Here is a 23,801-nt window from a genome sequence, read left to right on the forward strand (position 1 = left end):
TTCATACCATGCTCGCACGGCAAAGACGAGGACCATGGAGCATATTTACACAAGTTAGAATAGAAGTTAAACACGTTGAAACCGTAAAATATACAGTAAAAGTCCATGGTACACTATCTACATTCGTTTTGAGAATTCAGGAACCTGGGGGGTGGTGGGGGGGGGAGAAACTTGCCCAATCTGGATGTAATGACCTGAGTGCTGTAGTACCTCCTACCAGATGGCAGAAGGGAGAACAGTTTACAAGAGGGGTGTGTGGAGTCCATCACAATGTTTATTGCCTTTTGCCTGCATCGAGTGTTGTCGATGTCCTTCATGGTGGGAGGAGAGCCCACAGTGATCTTTTCCGCTGACTTCACTATCCTCTCCAGGGTCTTGCAGGATTGCATCAGAATGATGAAACAGTAATGGATTCACTATGTAGAAGAGAGCCACTCTGCAGATTCACACACAGTTCTGCACCTATCATTTTTAATATGACTGTATAAACCCAATCTATGCACAGCAGTGTGGGAACATTATTTTATAGCTTTGTTCTCTATGGCTCCTTAGATCAAATTCAAAAACAATTAGACTGGAGAAATAGGCACAGGTTTTGTTTCTGGGTGAATTCTTATACTTTTCATGCTGGCACCAATGAAATGGATTGGAGCAAGTTTGGCAATTAATTTCCCCGATGCCCTGGTTTGGTATGGCGAAGTAATCGGGACAAGAACATCCCCTATTTCCTCCATCGATGTGTTTGCCCCTGTCTCCAGGCTGTATCCTCGTCACCACTTCTGTGGTGACATTGGGTCTCTTCTCCGACTTGTCCTTAATCTCGTAGCAAGCCAGGAGTCTGCAGATGCAGGAGAACTAGAACAACGCACAGAAGTGCTGGATAGCATGACACTTCAAGCCCTGCCAGGAATCAGATGTGGGGTTGAGGTCCGAAATGTCAACTGCCTTCCATGGATACTGTGTGACCTGCTAAATTCATAGAACATTACGGCACAGCACAGGCCCTTCAGCCCACAACGTGCTGACCTAAATAAATCTACTTAACAATCTTAACCTCCCTGACCTTACACCCATAATCCTCTATTTCTCTTGCATAAATGTGCCTGTCTCAGTCTTTTAAATGACCTTTTTGTTCCAACCTCCACTACCACTGCGGGCAATGCATTCCAGGCACCCCTGACATCCTCCCTAAACTTTCTTCCCCTCATCTTATGCAGATGTCCTCTGGGATTTGCTAATGTTACCCCTGGGGATAAAGGTGCTGGCTGTCTATCCTATCTATGCCTCTCAAAATCTTGTCGCTTCTATTATATCACCTTCTTCGCTCCAAAGGGAAATCCTCCAGCTCTGTTAACCTTGCCCCATGAGACACGTTCTTCAATCCAGACAACATTCTGGTAAATCTCCTCTGCACCCTCTCCATAGCTTCTGCATCCTTCCTGTAATGAGGCGACCAGAACTGAACGCAAGTTCTAGCACTTTTCTGCATTATTCCTTCATCTTGTGGCTCTGATTGACAGCAATGAACTCTCCAGAGAACTGCATTCCATACACCATTCCAGAGGTGTCTGTGTGCAGATCCGATGGACAGGAGTCGGCAGATGCTTCACACCAGATCCAAATTCCACTTAAGACAATATGTGGATGTAACATCTGCTATCGAGCCAGGCTGTACTCAACTTTGCACTCTTCCAGGGTTAGAACAATTTCCTTGATCCTGGATCAATAGATCCTTGCGTCACTTATCCACATTTCTGCAGATGTGAAAAAGGCTCCAATGCAGCCTGACCACACATCAACACTGGTCTTCTCCAGCTCCATTGGAGCTCAGACTCTACTCTGAGACAGACTGCGATGGGTCTGTGATCAGGGCCACATGTTGACTGATAAGGCATCAAATCTCACTGTCCATTACTCTGACACTGGAGTTGTCGTTTATTGGGCTTTCTGCTGGGATTCAGCCGGACATTTTTGCCTTTGAATGAGTGGCATGATCCCCCAAGGCCTTGCAGACCTGATTAAGGTGACGTCAATGCAGTTAATTTTATTTCTAATTATAAAATAATCCTCGTTACTTGCCTTCCAACATTTTGCAACCCCCCCCATTAACAGATGATGAGCTCAGATCAATTTGCGTCTGGAGACATCTTCTGCCCGCCCATGCTAATTATTTTAATATCGGGTCATCCAGTGCAAGATGTTGCAGTGGGAAATGCCACAATCTCCATTCACAGAACAAATCCTTCCTTGAAATGAGATGACATTTTTCTGTCATATACATACGTACAATACGTGGATGTAATTAAATTCCTGGTTGCAGCAGGCGACGTGCACGATAAAGACACATGAATAACAATAAAATCTAAACTAAATTAGTTCAATGCCCTCTGAGAGGAACCAAAGGTAATAAATATAAAAGGATAAATAGGGAAATATTGACAGAAATTCATTCCCAGTCAGCAACACACACCACGGGTACATCAATTTAAGTGGGGGGGCGGAGGAATTCAGTGGGACAGGCAAGACCCTTGGAGACCCAACGGTCACTCAACGTTTTGGTTCGGGACCCTCTATCAGACTTATCATTGCATTGACCTGTTGAATTCTTCCCTCTGGAATTTGTTTGACTGATACCAATAGGAATACATTCAGAGATAGAGTGCCGCAGTGCTATAGGACCTTTGGTTTCTCACACTGGGAGTGAAGTTCTACTCCGATCAGATGGGCTTTCGTAATTTGGAACCCTGTTGGCCCACAGGTATCTATTACTGCACGTGAGACCACGAGGCGGTATGGATGAGAGGAGATAACAAGGATAGAGCCAGGACTTGAAGAACTGAATTACAGGCAAAGGTTAAACAGGTCAGGACTTTATTCCCTGGAGTGTAGAATAATGAGGGCATATTTGATAGAAGTGTACAAAGTTTTGATGAGTATAGATAGAGTAATTGCAAGCAGGTCTTTTCCACTGATGTTATCTAGAGCTTAAAAACTAGTTAACGTGGGCTAAAGCTGAAAGGGGAAAAGTTTAAATGGAACTTTCGGGGAAACCTTCACATAGGGAATGCTGGGTGAGTGGAAAGCTGCCAGCTAAATTGCAAAATGCGCGCTCAATTTGACATCCAAGAAAAATTTGGACGGGAGGGGTGTGGATGGATATGGTATAGTGCAGGTCAGTGGGACTAGAAGGAAAAATAGTTTGCCACTGACTAGATGGGCCAAAAGGCCTGTTTCAATGTTGTGGTGTTCTCGGGTTCTGTTGATCAGTGGAATTGTCATTATTCCCACCGCTGCCACTTTTGGTTGAACTTTCTGTACGGAGAGTGTCCAAGAAGCTGAGCATGACAACTGCAAGAAGGTCTGTGTAGCGTGGTTCATTGTGCTGTGAAACGCTGTGATTGACTGCAGAATGATGCTGTGTTAAACCTCTGGTTCATTTCACAAAAGCAAAGCTAATTGACTACAATTTTAAAAGTGTTGACATTTGCAAGCATGTGTTTGGCTTTTCTTTCGCCTTCAGTACTCTACAATGTCGTTTATTTTATGTTTCCGGCTCCACTGGGAGAAATGTACCAGCTGGGGCGTTCATCCCAGGTACAAGTTGCAGAAAGTTTTGTCCCCTGCGGGGCTGACTCCTGCTCCAGTGAGGAAGAAACATTTTATTCATTGTTACAGGGAACATTACAAGTGGAATGTTGTAGGCAACTGACCTATCTAACCCTTTGAAGAACAGTGAGCAAATGATTTTGTAATTTATCTTTTCTATATCCTGTGTTCATTGCACAAAATGGCTTTTAAATTGATACATAGTTCTTTGCCTGTGGAGTTGGGCTTAGTTGTCAGATGTGACTTGGAGGTAAAATTTAGTCAGGAGGCTCTGCCTGCCTGTATAATTAATCCTCCAATCACACTGGACAACATTTTTTCCAAAAGGTTTATTTCCCAGAAAAAAAATATTGGGGATTATGATAGACAATTTCAAGCTGAACACAAAGATAATTTTAGATTTGCTGTATCACATAGAAAGTTGCAGAAACATTAAATTAGCTTTCGTTGAATTTTGCATGTTTAATTCCATAATGATGCTGAAACATTGCGTGAATTAGATTGACCTAAAAATGTTTTGCCGCTGATTTTTATTTGTACTCGGCATCTGATGCCTCTCGAGTCAGTGTCCAACAATAGTCGCCCAGCATTGATGGATTCCAGTTGCCCTGATGCTACTTTTCCATGGCCACAATGACCTTTCACTATGTTCGCCACTGACTGCACCAAGATTAGCCAGGAAGAAGTCCAAGTGCGAATGCAGAAAATGAATTTTCAATGACATGTTGCACCTCGTGATTTTTATGCTTGAAGTAGATTAAAATATGACAAAATCACAAAAATTGGTTAACTATGTAAAAAATGGTATGTGTTGGTAAAATTTTAGTGTTTTTATTTAAATAATTTGCAGCCCAAAATCTATAAAATACATCCAAAAGTGTTCAGGAAGAAAAATCTTTGCAGTCCAGTGCATTAGCTGAATTGAAAGAGTTTGAGCAGGTAATCAAGATTGAAGAGATTCAAGATTCAATTTATTATCATATTAATAAAATGGTGTCGTATTACATGAAATTTCTTTTTGCCTGCTGCAAAGCAGACAGATTTGTCACCGGCAGGAATTGCCTGGTCGCCTCTTACAGTCAGAGAGAGAGAAGCAAAAGAGAGCCCCCCAGAGTCACCGAGTGTCCGTAGATTCGCCTCCAGTGCTTCCGCAGCCCCTGTAGCCACACATAGTCTAGTCAAAACCATTGGCGCCCCGAGCTCCAGATCTAAACATCTGACGCGGTCAGGAACCCTTCAGCGCCCTCCTCACATCCTGGTTCAGATACCTGAACTCCGGGGGAGCGGAGGACTGGAGTAGGGCACTAGAGGACGAGAAGATCACGCACCTCTGAGAAAGAGAAGTGAAGGAGACGACCTGCGGGGACGGTGCTAATGGCAGCAACCCATAGCTTCCGCAGCTTCCTTGCCTCAGGCCTCCAGCAACCTGCTGCATCCACTGGTACCTCAGCTGCAGACCCCCTTCAATGGTCTGCTGCCATTAGCACCGTCCCCGCAGGTCATCTCCTTCACTTCTCTTTCTCAGAGGTGCGTGATCTTCTCGTCCTCTAGTGCCCTACTCCAGTCCTCCGCTCCCCCAGAGTGTGCAGGCCCTCGAGGCTGCTGCCGATTAACAGGCGCCGCCATCTTAAGCGCAGACCCATAATCGCGGGATTTCAATTAAAAAAAAACCCATTGTCTCCCTCAACAGGCCATTCCAAACCTGCGTGGAGCCGACAGCAGTCGGCTGGGCAACTGGATCCCACAGGAGTAGTGTATCTCCTCTTCCTCACTCCCCATAGGTCTGCACCAATAGCAGATGCAGATGAGGTTATTGGAGATGTAAATGTATACAAGTCATTGTCGGAGCCTATTTACATTGCCCATACAATCCGATTATAGTCCAGCAATATTTCAGGCTGTGTGATTAAATCCAACCGATATTAAGTAATAATTCTTAATGAAAAAATTACAAGTTGTGGGTTTGCAAGATGATGTTGTAGGAACTCTGGTTGGGTAACTGGTGAATGGATTGAATAATTAAGGTGGTCAAAGTGTTAAGGAGTGCTGCTAGAGCAGTTGTCAATGAGATAAATAGGGAGTGTTCCATGATACTTCTGTCCATTAACTTAAAGATGGTGGAAGAGGTTTTGGGGTGTCATGAGGTGAGTATATTGGGGCTTCTACCTGGCAATGTTTATGTGGGTGGTCCAGTTGGATTTCAGTGGTGACCCCCATGAAGGGGGACTTGGTAAAGGTTGGCCTCGACTTGTATAAATCCAACTAGGAATTCAATAAAAGCCACATGTAACCAATAAATGTTGGGACTATGGAACTCACTCCTGCAAGGAGCGTCAGTGAATTTGTGGACGCACTTGCGGGGAGGCTGGATAACAAATAGGGCAAGAGATGTAAGATCTTAAGAGGTGTAAGAGAAGTGGGCTAGGAGCAAAAGAAATTAACATAGGTCTTCATGGCTACTCCCATGAGATGAATGGCTGATGTGATTTATCCCAAGAATTGTAAGGACTCCGTATTATCAAGGTGGGGGAGAGAAGATATAAAAGGAAAGAAAGATAATCTAAGTTTGGCTTTGGAGAAAGACAGGGCATTACTGACAATGACTTGTATACATTTACATCTCCAATAACTTTCTCTGCAGCAGAACACTTGTGTGGACTGATCAGATGGAATGGTCTCACTGTGTTAATCGGTCCTCTGGAATGTAATCCTTGACAATCACCACAAGTACATCTTCAGCAAAGGTCCCTGTGTAGGAATTGGTATGAGGAGTCCATCACCAGTCCTACAAATCCCACTGATGAATAGACATTCATCAACTCTCTGTACAGACAGGTAACAAATTGAAAGGGCAGGCTAGAATAATGAGTGAACATTTCTTCCATATTAACTGTTCACCTGAAACCATAACCACAGTGACTGCAGCTTGTATCTCTTTCTGCAGTTATAATTCATCACTGAAATTACTTTGTAAGTGAAACTAGAGAATTGCTCTTTTGGGGCTGAGAGAAACCTTTGCTCTAATGAATGTCAAAGTATTGAAGGCATGCTTGCCGTTTTGAGCCAAAAAACAAATATTGGCCCTTGGCCTTTCAAATCTCCACTGTTCATCAAGGTCATGGCTTTTCAAAAAAAAATTAAATGCAACTTGATATATGGGTGCCTTGAATGCCTCGGCGGTGGAAGCTGAAACATTGGGGGTATTTAAGAGACTCTCAGGCAGACACATGGATGAAAGAAAAATAGAGGGTTATGGGGTAGGGAGGGTTTAGCTATTTTTTAAAGCAAGGAATATGGAGAAGTCTGCACAACATTGAGGGCTGAAGAGCCTGTACTGTGCGGTATTGTTCTATGTCCCAATATCCTTCGATTACGTTAATGCCTAAAATTCTATCAATCTTTGTTTTGTATGAACACAACAATTTTGATTCTACAGTACTTCAGGGTAGAAAAGGAGCATGTGGGGGGGGGGGAAAAAACATCATCTCCCTCAGTGCCCTGCCCCTTACAAATGATCAAATTACACAAGTGGTCAAACTGTGCGCCGCCACTATTTACGCGAGGTTGGGGCCCTTCTGCAGTTCAATCGGTTCCCTTCCAAGGAAATGCATGCTCTGCCAGAGATCCTATGGGGATTGGCCAATTGTGGTGAACACCACTTAATTTTTTTCGCACAAAACATTACCTCACGCTCATCCCCTTTAAATTGAACTTGTCATCTGCCAGCCCAATCCACTGAGGCATCTTGTTTTCCGTAAAGCTGTTTACGTTCAGCTTCGGTGCATGCCTTTTGGTTTCCTAAACAAACTCTGCACACATCTGCCTCTTCTGTCGATCCCAATTATTTTACTTGAATTCCTGAGAAACCCCTCTTCCATCCTGAGCACCATTTATCCTAGTCCTTTGACCAATGTCTGCTAATCAAATATTAGAACCATAGAAAACAGTCCATTCGACCCTTCTAGTTTGTGCAGAAACATCATTCCTCTAGTTTAGTGGTTTTCAAACTGCCGCATAAACTCACATTTCACCTTAAGTAATCTTGATGCCATGTGCTCTGTGATTAGTAAGGGATTGCTTAAGGTGGTATGTGAGTGGGAAGGGAAAGTGGAGAATCACTGCTCGAGACCCAATGGTGACTGAAATATTTTGCTTGAGAAAAATTGTCAATGGCCCATTTCCTTTAGAGTTATGAAACCATGCACATAACGAGTCAATTAGGGACAATTTAAACAGTGGTTTTCAAACTTTTTCTTTCCACTAACATACCACGTTAAGCAATCCCTTACTAATCATAGAGCACCGATGGCATAGGGATTACTTAAAGTGGGATGCGAGTGGAACGTAAAAGGTTGAGAACCACTGGTGTAGATGATTACAATAAACGGACACTTAAAAACCCCCTCCAAAAGTAAAATATCAGTGTGCCTACTGATTTCCAATGGAGGACAGTGGTAGGTTGCTTACATCAAGTCTGTTTCCACAGTTCTGTGAGGAGACCAAGATGGTCAAGTTATCACATTATTAGAGCAAAGGTTCATTCCCTTTACAATCACTGGAGGCTCTGTGTAAGAGGGTACTTTACTGATCTTGATAAGGTTCCTGGCAAACCTTTTTGTCTGGGCATTCTCCAACCAGATGGCATTAACCCCGACTTCTCCGGTTCCTGCCAGCCTACTCCCTGTTATCCCTCTCTTCAGCATCTTTCCTCCTTCCCTCTCTATTCGCAGAGCCTCCCCCCCCCCCCCCACCATGTTTGCTGGTGTGCCCTCCCTCCCTTATCCACCCATTGCCTCCTGCCCGTGGGCCTGTGCTTCTCCGCAACCCCCTCCCCACCATTTTGTCTAGGCTCCTGCCTACACATTGCTCTTACCTTGCCCAAACCTGAAACGTTAGTTCTGTCTGTGTGACCTGCTGAGTTTCTCCAGCGTTGTGTTTATACTCTAAACTCTTTTGTTTGCTGTCTCATCACCATCAATTACAAAAACTGTCAGCCCTGAGCCTTACATGACACAGATGGATGGGTACCTCAGTTCTTCAGAGTTCCTGTCACCAAAGAGGAAACGTTTTCTCAGAACATTTGGAGCAATGTTGCACAACCCTCATTTGGGGTCCACACCAAAACAATTTGTTTGCAACGCTTCATTTTTACAATTTGCATTTCTTGACCTAACTGCATGAAAATTCCACACATTCATATTTCCAACATCTAGGGTGCAAGGTTTAAGTGAGTTTTAATGGTCACTGACAGTTGCAACTCAGACTCAAGGGAATCGAGTGAGGAAACCACCCGGAAAGCCCATCCCCTCTTCGCAATTACAATAGCCATGAAGAGATCATTAACAAACATCTCTTTTAGTGGCATGGCTATTACTGGGGTTTGAATCCGGCAGTGTCTAAGGAGTTTGTACATTCTCCCCGTGTCTGCACGGGTTTCCTCCAGGTGCTCCACTTTCTGCCCACCTTTCAAATCAAAATGTACCAGGGTTGTAGGTTTGGGACGCACAGGCTGGTGGACCAGAAGGGCCTGTTGCCGTGCTATCTAAATTGAAATAAATAAACGGAATGAGTCAGATGTGCTCTTTCTCCCAACTGAACTGCACTACTGCAACCGGCCTCCATTGGGACATTTTGGCTGTACATTTTGTGCTGGGAGATTCTGGGGAATTGCAAGGACCCACTTCAGACACTCTTTGCCTCAGACATCCTGAAGCTGCGTTATGCAATGGAGGTGATGGTGACTTTCATTGTTCATCTCTCCTTTGGCTGAGAGGTAGCTCCCAAGGTGCGCAAAAAGTGTTCCATGTTATCCAAGGGTCTCATTATAGATGCTTATTCTTGGGGAGTGGTGTATTTTACTTTGGTTTATGCTGTTAAGTCCACTAAAATGTGCCAACCTTAAAAAAATTCACAACACTAAATGCATCGACTAAATCACACTTCTGGTGTCTGCGCAATTGCTCCTCAAAAGGAGGTGTAAGGAGCTCCTTCTGTCCGATAGCCTACAGTCACCCTTGGGCAAAATGTAGTATCTGTTTCACCTCCCAATCAGGGTCATGAATTGCAGATGGGTTTTTACAAGCAGACTCTACAAATTGAAATTTGTGGCTGTAAGCCTAAAAACGCTGGGCAGATGAATCTGCTGATCAATGGACAGGGAGACCTGTCCAGTATTGGACACGGCAACGGGAAACCACTTCAGTATTTTTCCCTTGTATAATCATGAACTCAACATTGACGACGGTCTCAGCTCAAAGATGGAGGCTTCACAGAAGGAGAACGGGGGAGGGAACAACTGCAATTGGGAGGGTGTCAGAGATCGTGATGGATGGAGAGACATGTTCGCCCACAGCGGACGGCAAGGCACCTGAGTGAATGAAATCACACTGTGAATGTACTGCTGCATTGAGGCTACCTGCAAACTGTAAGGCTCATTTTCTTGTCTGCTGGTGTGAATTCATTGCATTTTTATTTCTGTCTCCCTGTTGTTTTTCTCTTATCCCTGACAAAAGGCTCAGGCCCGAATCTTTGGTTACCTTTCCAATGGGTGCTACGTGACCTGCTGAGTTTATCCAGGATATTTGTTATTAAAAAAATCTATTGTGTTTTTTTATAATGTTTTAAACAGCTTTTCTGAAGATTGCAGGAAATACTTGAAGCCACTATTGGGACCAAGTGCGCTCGTGCCAAACATGAGAGAAACTCATTTATAATGTGAGTGCACTGAGGACACTGTGGTTCATTGAAGGTGCACTTGAGTTTTACACAGGCTTCTGTCCCGCCCAGGTTTGCTGATTTGTTTGGAGGGGCAGGATTTCTCTTGGGCATTGCTGGGATTTCTTTCAGACATTGTGCAGACCCCAGAAAAATGAGCTGGTAATTTTAATTTTGTATCCCTGGGAGAATGGTGGGGCTGATTACTAGTCACTGATTCCATTTTGCTGCATGTGATTTGGAAAATTACTTGCCAACGGGCTTCAAAGTGAGTCTGCTTGGTAAGTTTGTCTCTATAATGTTAAGCCTTTTTGTCTCATATAATGGACCACTGTACTCTCAGAACTAGCTCCAAAACGTGCCAGGAGCAAATTGTTAGAATCTCTGAGTCCTCTCAATGGCTCTCTGATTCTTATGCAGGGAGCAGCCAAATTCCAAGTCACTATTGCCATCTTGCCTTCCGCGCCTTTCACCCCACAGTGTGTGAGAGTGTGAGAAAAGGGAGAGAAGATGTGCTGAATTGTCCTTTGTGTTACATGTACAGAGTCAACCAAGCAACCCGCAAAAAAATCGCGGAAAATAAATTGGTAAAATTAGCACGACCTCATACTTAGTTCAGCAATCATATAACCCGCAATCTCAAGCACTTATCCGGCATCTACCAATCCCCACAGGGGCCGGACACTGGGGGTTTTTACTGCAGCAAACTAAAGGAAGTCAGTGGGTCAAGCAAGAAACGGGGCAACTTGGAAGGGTATGGGGATAAAGAAGTGGAAGAGTTGGATGGGCCTTGTCAGTGCTGACCTGACAGGCCTGTTTTGCTGTGGGAGGCATGTCATATCATTTTAAGTTTGAGATAACTTTTAGAAGTTTGCCTGTTTAATTGCAATGCACCATTTGCCACCAGCCAGGCAGTCTATCGCGTGCAGTCACGCTGAGTGCTTTGGAACTGCACTAATGAAATTCAGCTCCAGTTCAGATCTTGGAAATGTCCCAAAATTGCAATAATGTTTGAGCAGGGCAACATTCTGCTATTTTCCACACAATAGTCTCCTGACCATGAATTCCTTGGCAGGGTGAGGCTGGGTGATGAGAGTGAGAGCCAGGAAGGGGGAGTGGGAGAAGGGTTAATTTTTCACTAGTTGACAAGGTGCTGTCACTAATTAGCGAGATTCACAAAGTGAGGCCTGATGGGATGCGGGAAGGCAATCGTTGGTTGCATACAGTTGAACCAATCCTTTAATTCACTCTTTCAGTGCAGGGACCCAAACGGCATTATGAGTAAAATGACGATGTGCACATCTCAGCAAACAAACCCTTCTGACTATTCAGGAATATGGAGGTCAATAGTTTTTAGTCTATTGAGTTTCTTCAGGCAAGTTTCAACAAAATATTTTACCTGAACACTGAAAATGTTGGTGGCTACAGAAACTACTGCTTGCAACCTGACTGGGGCCTCTTCATTGGCTGGTTGAGGACTCCCTCAGCTGGGGCTGGAGACTCCCTCAACCACCTGGGGCTTCCCATGTCTGGTTCAGCCTTTCCTTGGCTGGTTTAGGTCTCCCTCATCTGGTTCAGGCCTTGGCTAGCTGGAGCCTCTCTCAGCTGGCTGAGGCCTCCCTCAGCTGGTTCAGGCCTTCCTCAATAGTGTAGATCTCCCAGTGGGTTTTTACTACATCTGCAGACTTTCACTCCCAGTTGTCATCGATTTCAATTCTCCATACCATTCCCTTGGCTGGCATGTCTGTCCATGGTCATAATCCCTTTTTTATCTCTTTCTGATTTAAAAAAAAATTGAAAATCCAAATGAATTATTCAATCAGATGGGGCTTAATTTTTTTTTGAAAAAATAAGCTCCTACTGGTGGAGTTATCTGGATCAACCCTGTTATCTGATTTGGGTGTATCCTCGGGTGAGAAGATGTAGGACACGGGTTTCACTGGCTCTGAAGGACTGGCTGAATAATTTTTTTTATTGAGTGGTCACATCTCTCCTCTCAAAAGAATATGGTGTTTTTTCCACTTAATGAGATGATAAATGAAGTGTAGGAAGCTGTAGTTGATCCAGTTTTCTGCTGTCTCAGGATCCATGGATAAGCCAGTTAGCTACTGATATTTTTCTCTTTGAACCCACTCTTAGTGATGCACTATCAATAATCACAAAAGACTGGAGTTGTGACTATCAGGCTTTTATTAACTGTAGACTGGAACATTGACTGATCGAGACAGCGGGGAATGGGGAGCATGCAAGGTGCTATGGTTAGGATTGGTCTCAGGAGGCGGGTCCAGTCAGCAGTAGCTAATCATAGCAGCAGATTGGTTTACCACACCCAGAATGGAGCAGGGAAGACTCAGTCAGTGGGTTATTAGGTTACTAACTACTGGGTGGGAGTTGAGGGTTGGTTCATGTGAGCTGACTGAAATAAAACAGGCCCGCAGGCTGGAGCTCCTGGTGCCTCCTACGTTGACTTTCACCTCTGCTGCCACCATGTTCAAGTTGAGGCTCCCAATGACGTGGAGATTTACCGCGGTCCCGACCTCCCCCGCACTGCCGAGGGTGACACTGCTGCTGGATCCCATAGGCTCATCATCTTTTCCCCCCGCTGCCCCCCACCACCACTACATCTTACCCTGCCCTATCCCCCTCACCTCTCCCTACTCTACCCCCATCTCCCCTCTTTGTGCTCACCCTTTCATTCCACCAACCCCCCCCCGCTGTGGTTAGAAGCCAGAGTTCTGACCGTTAATCCAGGGTTCAAATCCCATCAGGGCAGCTGGAATTTTGAAGAAGACAATACCAACTATGGCGACCGTAGAACCAATGTAGCATCCTCATCCAGGTTGACATCCTTCTGACCCTCGTGGTTGAATCTTAACTGCCTCCTCATTTCCGGTGGATTGAGGGATGAACATTAAACGCTGGCCTTGCTGATAACGTACGTCTCTTGTGAATGAGTCCAGTCAAGTCTAGTTTATTCTCACCTGATTGCACAAGTGCAACCCAACGAAACAGCGTTCTCCTCGGTGCAAAACCCGCACACACAGCCCGACTTCGCACATTTAGAGAAACAATACATATGCAGGACAAGTACTTGTATACAGCACATAATAAAATAAATAAATATTGTTTTTTGTCATTACGAGTCCTTGGATGGTTAGGACGAGCAGTTCCTCTGGTCGTTCAGCGTTCTCACTGCCAACCGTGGGAAGGTGCTGTTCCTCAGCCTGGTGGTGCTGGCTCTGATCCTCCTGGATCTCTTTCCCAGTACGATGGGCTGACAGATGCTGTTTACGGGGGTGGAATGTGCTCTCAATGACTTTGCGCACCCTCTTCAGACAGGAATCTCGGCAGATCATGTCGCTGATGGGGAGGGAGACTCAAGTGATCCTCTCTGCCACCCTTGTGGTCCTGTGGATTGACCTCTGATCCATTTCTCTGCAGCAATTGGACCACCCTGTGGCGTAGCCAGCCAGGACACTCTCGATAGAGCTCCTGTAGAAGGTTGGCACGACGGTGGTCTGCAGCAAGTTGTTTGAATGTAGTAAATGACATCACAAACCCCAGTTTGCTTGTGATTTGCCCTGCCTACTCAGGGTGAATTGATGCTGATTAACAACAGCTGTATGGGATCTTGGTGCGACCACACCTGGAGTACTGCGTGCAGTTTTGGTCTCCTTATCTGAGGAAGGACATTCTCGCCATGGAGGGGGTGCAGAGAAGGTTCGCTAGACTGATACCAGGGATGAAAGGACTTGCATATGAAGAAAGGTTGGATAGACTAGGCTTGTATTCTCAGGAATTTAGAAGATTGAGGGGGGGGATCTTATAGAAACATATAAGGGTTTAGACAGACTAGTCGTGGGAAGGTTGTTTCCAATACTGGAGGGGATCACAGTTTAAGGATATGGGGGGAAGTTTTTTAGGACTGAAAAATTTCTTCTCTCAGAGAGTGGTGGATCTGTGGAATTTTTTGCCACAGGAAGTAGTTGAGGCTGGTTCCTTGTCAATATTTAAGAGTAGGTTAGGTTTGGCCCTTGTGGCTAAAGGGATCAGTGGGTATGGGGAGAAGGGAGGAACCGGGTACTGATCAGCCATGATCATATTGAATGGCGGTGTAAGCCTGATGGCCTACTCCTGCATCTATTTTCTATGTTTCTATGAGTTGAACATGAAAGTCTGCATTCGCTATGATTGTAGTAAAAACACACAAAATGCTGCAGGAACTCAGCAGGTCACACAGTGTCCACAGGAGTTAAAGATATATTACCGATGTTTCGGGCCCTTCCTCAAGGTACAGTATAGAAAAAGCAGGCGCATCTGAATAAAAGAAGTGGCAGTGAGGAGTACAGACAAAAACTGAGAATAGGATATGGGGAGGGGGTCAGCAGACAGGAAAGGTGTAAATTGGGTGGCGTAGATGAAATGACCTGATACCATGATGTAGGGTCTAAATAATTTAAATATTGATTGGGGAAGGGGTTGGCTCTTTGAATGCAGAGCTGAAGTAGAGGAGACAGGGGGAAAAGGGAAGAGAGAGAGAGAGCTGGGGTAAGGAGACATAGGTGGGAGGGGGGTTGGGGTGGGTCATGGAGAAGTTGATGTTAATGCCGTCCGGTTGGAGGGTGCCCCAGGCAGAAGAAGAGGTGTTGTTCCTCCAATTTGTGGAGGTGCCTTTCTCCCCCACCCCTTCTTCCCGATGGCAATATCTGACTCCACATTAAGTAAGGCTGGTTAACCTGGCCCGGATCTCCGCCTGGGCTGCCTTCAGGGTGAGGTACTTTGGTGGCAACTGGACCGGTATAAACTGGCTTTTACTGCACTCTTAATTTTTTCAGGCTATTTATTTGTGGCATAATTACAGAGAAAGTTGTTGATGGAAGTTCACCGAGGTGTGTGAAAGATTTACAACTTCTAGTTTAACCCAGTCACACGGTGCAGCTGGTTTCTGACAGTTAAGAGATTTCACCATAAATATGAAATAAATACTGATTAGTCCAAAGCCAGCAAGACATAAAAATTAATGACTCTTTTTAATCGCTATTTGCTTAAATTAAGCAAACAAAAATTAAATGAATTTGAATATATTGTACCAAGTCCATTCCTGCCATGACCAGATAGACTGGCGCGGACTGGGAGACCACTTTGTTCAGCACCTCGGCTCTGTCCGCTGTGATAGCGAGGATCTGCCAGTGGCCACCCATTTCTATTCCCTTGTTCACATGTCTGTCTGTCCATGGTCTCAGGAGACCACCCGTAAATCGGAGGGACAACGCCTCTTATTTCCATCTGGGCACCATCCATCTGGATGGCATTAATGTTGACATCTGGTTCGCATTACTTCCATCCACCCCCTGACCCCTCCCCCCATCTATCCCAGTGTTCGTTTGTGTTTTCTCCCTCTCTCTCTCTCTCTCTCTTCTCCCCCCGCCCCCCATGGCTCCTTTACCCCAGTTGTGCATTCAACTCTCACCCTGTCTACAGTTTTCACCTTTTCTCTCCAGATTCAAGCATCTACAGTCTCTTGTTCCTCTGCAGCACCTGGGTGCAGTCAGCACTAATGCATTTCCCCATTGTTCACCTTGTGCTCCCCAAACCCATGACACCTGGCACGCAGGGCAATGGGGGCCAGGAGCGTCACTGTTTGTAGGTTCCCCTACAAGTGTCTCACTATGATGCAATGGAAATAGTCACCTCACCGCCCACCTCATCCTATCTGTTCCTGCGTCTGCAGATTCCCTCATTGGTCCCAGAACTCGCCGAATTGTAGTGGAAGCCAAGTCCTTGATCCCAAGGGACTGTCTTAGAAGCAGGGACTCAATGTAACCAAAGTGGTTTCAAGGAGCCAAGGGAAAGATTGAGTCAATCTTAGAGTCTATTTAATCACATTGTAAAAGACAGTAAAGTTTGAAATGTTTTGTGGAAGCCATGGTATCCATTCCCTCCCACACAAATAATTTTAATACCCAAGTAAAAATACAATTCTGGAGAAACTCAGCAGGTCAAACGCTATAGCAAAGATAAATAACCAATGCTTTGGGCACGAACTCTTCATCGAGGGTTGAGCAAAATGTAGGCGGGTGTCTGAATAAAGTGGTGAGGGGGGGAACACAGGCAGGTGGTAATAGGTTCATAAGGGAAGGAGGACATGCCAGCAAACAGGGGGAGGATGGAATGGCTCTGTGAAAGGAGATGACCACGCCCCTCCCTCTGCCTCTTTCTTTCCCCCCCACCCCCACACCATTTTGTTCAGGGCCCCTGCCTACATATTGCTCATACCTTGATGAAGGGCTTTTTAGAGAAAATGTAAAGAATTTAATTTAAAGAAGTAATATTTATTTGGAAAGCTTGTGATCTACCACAGGAGACCGTTTGCAGCAGGGAACTCCATCCCTTTTGGTTTGCTGTATGTCGAGGTGAGGGTGTTAAGGCCTGGCAGAGGTTTATTTAATGGTCCCAGCGATGAGCAGTTTCAATGTGTATGGTTACCTTGAGCCTCTCACTTCCACTGACCTCAGGATTCAATTCCTTTATTGCCTCACAATTCCGTTAGAGAAAGAGAACCCAAAGAGAATCCCTTCAGAGTCATTTATGCTTTTTTACACAGTCGCTGGGTTCCAGGAAATGGTACCCAAAATTCCGGAATGCAGTCTATGTAAAAAGGTCATGGACATAAAATGTCATTCTGATATTTTACCTCCTGGACTCCCTCGAGAATTTCACGGAATACCTGTAGTCTAAACACAACTGCCAGCACTCAGCAGTAACAATGGGGCGTCATTCGCGCGATTCCACACGTAGGTTATAAATCACGGTCGACATCGACGCAGAGAGGAGCGCTGTGTGTCCTTTCCCTGCTCTCCGCAGGTCTGCACCAGTGGCAGCGCTGCCATGGCTTAATCAAGCACCCTTTTATCTCTACCTCTTGTATTTTCATTGTGAATAAAGCGATCCAAGCTCTGCATTTAATAACCAGGCTGATTCCGAGATTTGCTCAGAATTGGGTCCTTGGGATTAACCTCAAGCCTAATGCTATAGGGTTGGTGATCCAGGTGATATTTCTCTGGCTGCCTTTTTTTGTGCGTAGAAAAATCTCGAGCTGCATCCTTGTGAGTTGCTTCGTCAGCTCCCTGCTCTAAGCATAATTTGATTTTATTGTTTTGCAGGTTGATTTTATAAGCATAATTTCTGCAGGATTTTGTCTTAACTGTTTAACTGCCTTGGCCCACTTGAAAAACAGGGAGTGTAACTCCATGCCTAAATGCAGCGTTATTATATTAGCCCTGTGGGCCTGCCTTAAATCAGATGCCCAATTACAGAGGGACCACTGTCCAGCCAACCTCTGCTGGCAATGTGTTCTGTCAATAGTGTAACTCACTGCATGTGCCTTGACCCAATTCTTTCTTTGTTGCAGCGAGGGCGTGTTTAAATGTCCAGAGGACCAGCTTCCACTTGACTACGCTAAGGTAAGGGACCATCCAGTCAGCAACTTCTGCTTTCTTCGCCACATTGACATGGTTGCCTGAACTGCATGTTCTGCTGTGCTTTCCGAGCAGTTCCATGCTTTGCAACGGTCCCTATAACTGTCAACCCAAGGCCATATTTATTGTTTTGTGGACTTCATCACTCCATTGTAGCTCTGACAATTGTATTAGAGTGTGCCGACAGATTTGTCCTCACCTGTCCCCTTTGTTATGGAGCGAACAAACAATATGGGCGTCTTCCTGCTTGCCTTTTCTATTGAACGAATGGAGATGTAATGTTTCGGTTTCTCTCCTCCCTCTCCAAAGCATACGGTGCTTTATTTCCCCTCCTCCCCTCAGCCACTTCGGCCTTTGAAAGTTCAGATTTATTGACAAGAGTACATAAATGACATCACATACGACCCTGAGATTCATTTTCCTGCGAGCCAGGCAGAATTTCCACTAACTGGACTCAAGAATGATAACTACAAAAGAGAAATGTAAACCAATGGTGCAATATAGGAAAAAAGCAAATATTCAATAATAAATAATGTGCAAAGTAAGATCCTTAAATAAGTGAATGATTGAGTTTGACGGTGGAGGGGTAGCAGGTGTTCCAGAACCTGGACTTAGCAGTCTAAATTTATAAGACACTGTAATAGGGCCTCTGGTCCTCAACCCTGTGCCACCCAATTGTTTTTGAAGGGTGGGAGGAAACCGGAGCACCCGGAGGAAACCAATGCAGACACAAGGAGAACATACAAACTCCTTACAGTCAGTGCGGGATTCGAACCCTGGTCGCTAGCACTGTGCTAACCATGCCAAATCTTGTGGCACTTATTTCCTCATTCACTCTTCCCAAGTGAGAAAGACCATCTGAAGTGGCGTGAAAAATCCTGCCTTTCCCCACATGAGAATGCGAAGCAGCAGGAAGCCAGCCAGTCAGTCCTACACCTTGAGTTCACTACCTTGCAGCTCCCACACCCTCTTTATTCTTCACTGTCTGACATTTGGGCAGCCTGATTCTTGAATGCACCTGTGAATTGAATCATTTGTTTAATTGAATGCCATGACCATACACTGCCTTAAATGATTGTCAAATGCATATGTATAATGCATTAAAAGTCTTCCTGGCTGCTGCTTCCCCAGTTATGTAAAACAGAATTTGTGAGAATAATTAGCTGTCAGCAATTTTCTGATTTTTTTTTGAACTAGAAGAATAACTGAGCCAGCTTGACCAGAAATTGTGAGATGATATTTTTTCCCCAGAGCTAATGGATATTTTCCCCTCATCCAATGTGATATTCCTTATAATTTCAAGTGGTCGTGTCAGATTCCGTGAAGCAGTCGTTTTTCTTCAGGGTGCTCTACGTTACACCATAACTCCGACTTGCTCAACCAATCTCAGCGGTGGCAGTTGTGAACGAGGTTTCCAACAGTAATCCTCTTGACAATGCCCCACTGTTTGTTTTACATTCATTCTGTTATAAATTCAGTAAATTGCATCTGACTCTTCGCTAAAGAGCCAAGCTTAGCTTTTTTTTCTCTCTCTCTCAAGATTCTTTTGGCTGGAAAAAAAAGACCATTTGTCAAAGGTTTTGCAAGGATTGAAGAGGGTGTTTATTCTAAGCTCACTAAGTTGCCTGCTTTCATCCAGTGTGTTCTGCTAAAAAGATCCACCATTGAAACCGTTTTCCTTTCATTCATTTGGTAGATGAGGAATTGGCACAATGAATGTCCCTGTTTGTCAATAGACTTTTGAATACACATTGTGATTATTGCTTCCTCTCCCCCATCTGAGCTGGCAGTGAACACACACACAGTCTCTCTCTCTCTCTTTGTTCTTTTAATGCAGATATTCCCTTTATTACCTTCACCATCAAAAACTTGATATTAATTCTACAGATACTTGAATCTTGAGGTTATTTTTAGATTTTAATCCTCTGGAGGTGGATTCTTAAATAAAAAAATACTGCTCCATTTATTGTCTAGAGCAGTGGTTTTTTTTAACCACTTAAATACAAGTTTAAGTAATCCGCTACTAACCACGGAACACCTATGGCCTAGACTAGAGTGTCATAGGCGCTCGGTGGTTAGTACGAAAACCAACAAGGTCGGGTCAGATACAGCAATGAGCTCTCTGAACCCTTCTCCATTAACAATGGCGTGAAGCAAGGCTGTGTTCTCGCACCAACCCTCTTTTCAATCTTCTTCAGCATGATGCTGAACCAAGCCATGAAAGACCCCAACAATGAAGACGCTGTTTACATCCGGTACCGCACGGATGGCAGTCTCTTCAATCTGAGGCGCCTGCAAGCTCACACCAAGACACAAGAGAAACTTGTCCGTGAACTACTCTTTGCAGATGATGCCGCTTTAGTTGCCCATTCAGAGCCAGCTCTTCAGCGCTTGACGTCCTGCTTTGCGGAAACTGCCAAAATGTTTGGCCTGGAAGTCAGCCTGAAGAAAACTGAGGTCCTCCATCAGCCAGCTCCCCACCATGACTACCAGCCCCCCCACATCTCCATCGGGCACACAAAACTCAAAACGGTCAACCAGTTTACCTATCTCGGCTGCACCATTTCATCAGATGCAAGGATCGACAATGAGATAGACAACAGACTCGCCAAGGCAAATAGCGCCTTTGGAAGACTACACAAAAGAGTCTGGAAAAACAACCAACTGAAAAACCTCACAAAGATAAGCGTATACAGAGCCGTTGTCATACCCACACTCCTGTTCGGCTCCGAATCATGGGTCCTCTACCGGCACCACCTACGGCTCCTAGAACGCTTCCACCAGCATTGTCTCCACTCCATCCTCAACATCCATTGGAGCGCTCACACCCCTAACGTCGAGGTACTCGAGATGGCAGAGGTCGACAGCATCGAGTCCACGCTGCTGAAGATCCAGCTGCGCTGGATGGGTCACGTCTCCAGAATGGAGGACCATCGCCTTCCCAAGATCGTATTATATGGCGAGCTCTCCACTGGCCACCGTGACAGAGGTGCACCAAAGAAAAGGTACAAGGACTGCCTAAAGAAATCTCTTGGTGCCTGCCACATTGACCACCGCCAGTGGGCTGATAACGCCTCAAACCGTGCATCTTGGCGCCTCACAGTTTGGCGGGCAGCAGCCTCCTTTGAAGAAGACCGCAGAGCCCACCTCACTGACAAAAGGCAAAGGAGGAAAAACCCAACACCCAACCCCAACCAACCAATTTTCCCTTGCAACCGCTGCAATCGTGTCTGCCTGTCCCGCATCGGACTGGTCAGCCACAAACGAGCCTGCAGCTGACGTGGACTTTTTACCCCCTCCATAAATCTTCGTCCGCGAAGCCAAGCCAAAGAAGAAAAGAAGACTTAAGGGGGTATGTGAGTGGAAAGAAAAAACGTTGAGAACCATTGGTCTAGACTGTAAGTCCCCCTACTGTCCCGATTGTAATTTTCATTAGACGGACTTCTTTTATATTTCCTTCTGCTCCCTGGGTTCCCGAATGCCTGAGTGTAGGTACCCAGGGTCTAATGTTATCACTGGGTGGGATTCCTACATAGGCAGACTAGATCTGTCGGTTCCATTCCCAATGCAAATAATGCTTTTGCCTTTCACATGGGATTGTTTGCTGCTGGGGATATAATTTGGAACTCTTGATCTTTAAACTGAGGTGAACTTGCCTGAATTCTGACACCAAAAGCAAATGCTGAAAATGCTCAAAGGTTGAAGGTTCCTTTCATTACCATGTAATGATACATTAAAAATGTAATACAGATTGAGTACCCCTTAGCCGAATACTCGAAATCTGAAATGATCCAAAATCCAAAACTATTTCTGTCCATGGTCTCAGTAGTGTTCAGAAATTCCGATCGAAGAAAGGAACATAGCAGATGTAAGTAGTACATTATTGAGTGTAGATTTTTTGTAATTTATGTCCACTTGAGTTAATTTGTGCATTTGTAAATATTTGTATTGTAATGTGAATGCCTGTATCTTTAAGTCTGAGTGAATGAGTGCATTTTTTAGATGTTGTTCCAAAATCTGAAACACTTCTGATCCCATGCATTTCGGATAAAGGGTACTTACTCAACCTGTATACGTGATATATTCCAAGTTACCATAAATGTTTCCCAGTGCCCCTAACAACAAGAGAAAAAGAAACAAAAGAGAGTCCCTTCACATTCTCCTCCATCACTCCCACAGCCTCTTGTTTAAACCATCACCAACCTGAGCTCCAGATCCAAACGATCGGGAAGCCTTCAGCACCCGAGGCCCTTCGGGAAACCATCTTGCTCTCAGCACCCTCTCTCATGCCTCCCGCATCAACCAAACACAGAAAATGTTACAAATGACAGGCAGAGAAAAATTCACGTTTCAATGCTGGGGAGGTGGGCAGAGAAAATGCAGAGTGTTAGCGTTAGGACGATAAAAAGCCTTTAAAGCCATTGAACTGTATTCTCTGCTCTACAACCAGCAAAGATCTGCCTTCACTATTATAGCATCTCATTTTTTTCCCACCAACTGTGAATATTTAACTATCCTTTTATGATTTTTTAAAAAATTCTCTCGTGTGGCAATTTGTTGTTTAGTTTATTTTGTGTAGCGCCAGCAAGCAAGAATTTCAGTGCACTTATACGTCGCACTCATGTATATGACAATAAGCTCTCATCATCTTTGCATGCTGCATGCAAGGCTGCAGCCAAATCATGTGCTGCAAGTTCCCTCAAAGGAAACTCACCATGGACCAGATAATTTAGGGTGGGAAGGTTGGCGTCGCAGTTAGCGCAGTACCTTTACAGCACCAGCCATCGGGACTGGAATTCAAATCCCCCGTTGTCTGGAAGGAGTTTGTACGTTCTCCCCGTGTCTGCGTGGGTTTTTCCCGGGGACTCCGGTTTCCTCCCACCGTTCGAAACGTACCGGGGGTGTCGATTGGGCGGCACGGGCTTGCAGGCTGAAACGGCCTGTCATCATGCATGTCTACATTTTTAAAAAACTTTTGTTGTCATTTAAATTTGCGGATGCTTTGCCCTTCTTTGTAAACTGGTCAATAGGACCTTTCACCCAAGGGGTGTTGGGTTGAACATCTCAGTTGAGACCACAAACATTGGGCCATGAGCCCTCCACACCTCGCCCCCCCCCCCCCCCCAAACGGCTGTGTGGCGCTCCATGACTGCTGCGGTTCTGCAAGTAGAACCGGTGCTCAGTGGGCAAAACTCGAATGGGCTGCTGTTGACCAAATGTCCATGGGACAATATGATGCGGAGCAGAGGTAGGGGTGGGAAGAGAAAGAAAAGTGATCAGCAGCTTTGATTTCTGTGCTTAAATTACCCGACTGTCAGGAATGTATGCTGAGGCACCAAGGTCACTCATCTCATTTTCATGCTCTTGCCGATGTCCGTTCTGTAGTGACGCAGGATGAATTGGATGTTTCTGCTTTGTTTTTACATCAAAACAACCTTTACCCACACTTCCCCTGCAGGCCTTGAGTGCATGCCTTGGTTCCTCATAAGTCACTGGGGACAGTCACGTTTCTGTTGAATCCTAATGCATTCCAACAGGAAAAACCACAACCAATGCTCCTGGGTCACTTAGTTGAGAAAACTGCTGTGCCAGCAAATCGTCACCAAGCCCCAGGAAGGCAAGGAAAATAAGCTGAGGATAAGGAACCCTCTGAGCATGAATGATGGGACTGACCTTCCACTTCAGATCTCTGGTGAACATGCTGAGTTTTGGTGTTTGTTTCCAGTGCTCTGTGAACAATGACTGATTTGTACAGAAAGGAAACGTCTGTTTATTTCTCGGAAACAAATGCGATAGGCTGAGCGTTTCTCTTGTTCTTGTGGCAGACAGTGTTGGGTCTTCAAACTGTTTGGTGACCACGTTGTAGCAAGGTTTTGCATTGTGTGAAGGAAGCCGAATTTTTATTTTACCCATTTCTACACTCAGATTTTCCAAACTTGCTTCTTTGTCAGCTGGGATGGAGGGTCGTTTCATGCCAACGGCTGCCTTGATATGTTGGTTATG

At 45.1% G+C, this 23,801-nt stretch overlaps 1 protein-coding gene across 1 annotated transcript in view; it reads left to right on the forward strand.

The window, feature by feature from the left end:
* Positions 1-23,801, forward strand: part of LOC138749598 (TNF receptor-associated factor 4-like) — a 104,006-nt gene that overhangs the window by 60,870 nt on the left and 19,335 nt on the right. The window contains exon 2 of the mRNA XM_069911211.1: positions 17,732-17,783. Coding sequence (XP_069767312.1) covers positions 17,732-17,783 — 52 coding nt within the window. The remainder of the gene's footprint in view (positions 1-17,731; positions 17,784-23,801) is intronic.

The sequence above is a fragment of the Narcine bancroftii genome, chromosome 14, assembly GCF_036971445.1.
Source record: "Narcine bancroftii isolate sNarBan1 chromosome 14, sNarBan1.hap1, whole genome shotgun sequence".
Taxonomy (NCBI): Eukaryota; Metazoa; Chordata; class Chondrichthyes; order Torpediniformes; family Narcinidae; genus Narcine; species Narcine bancroftii.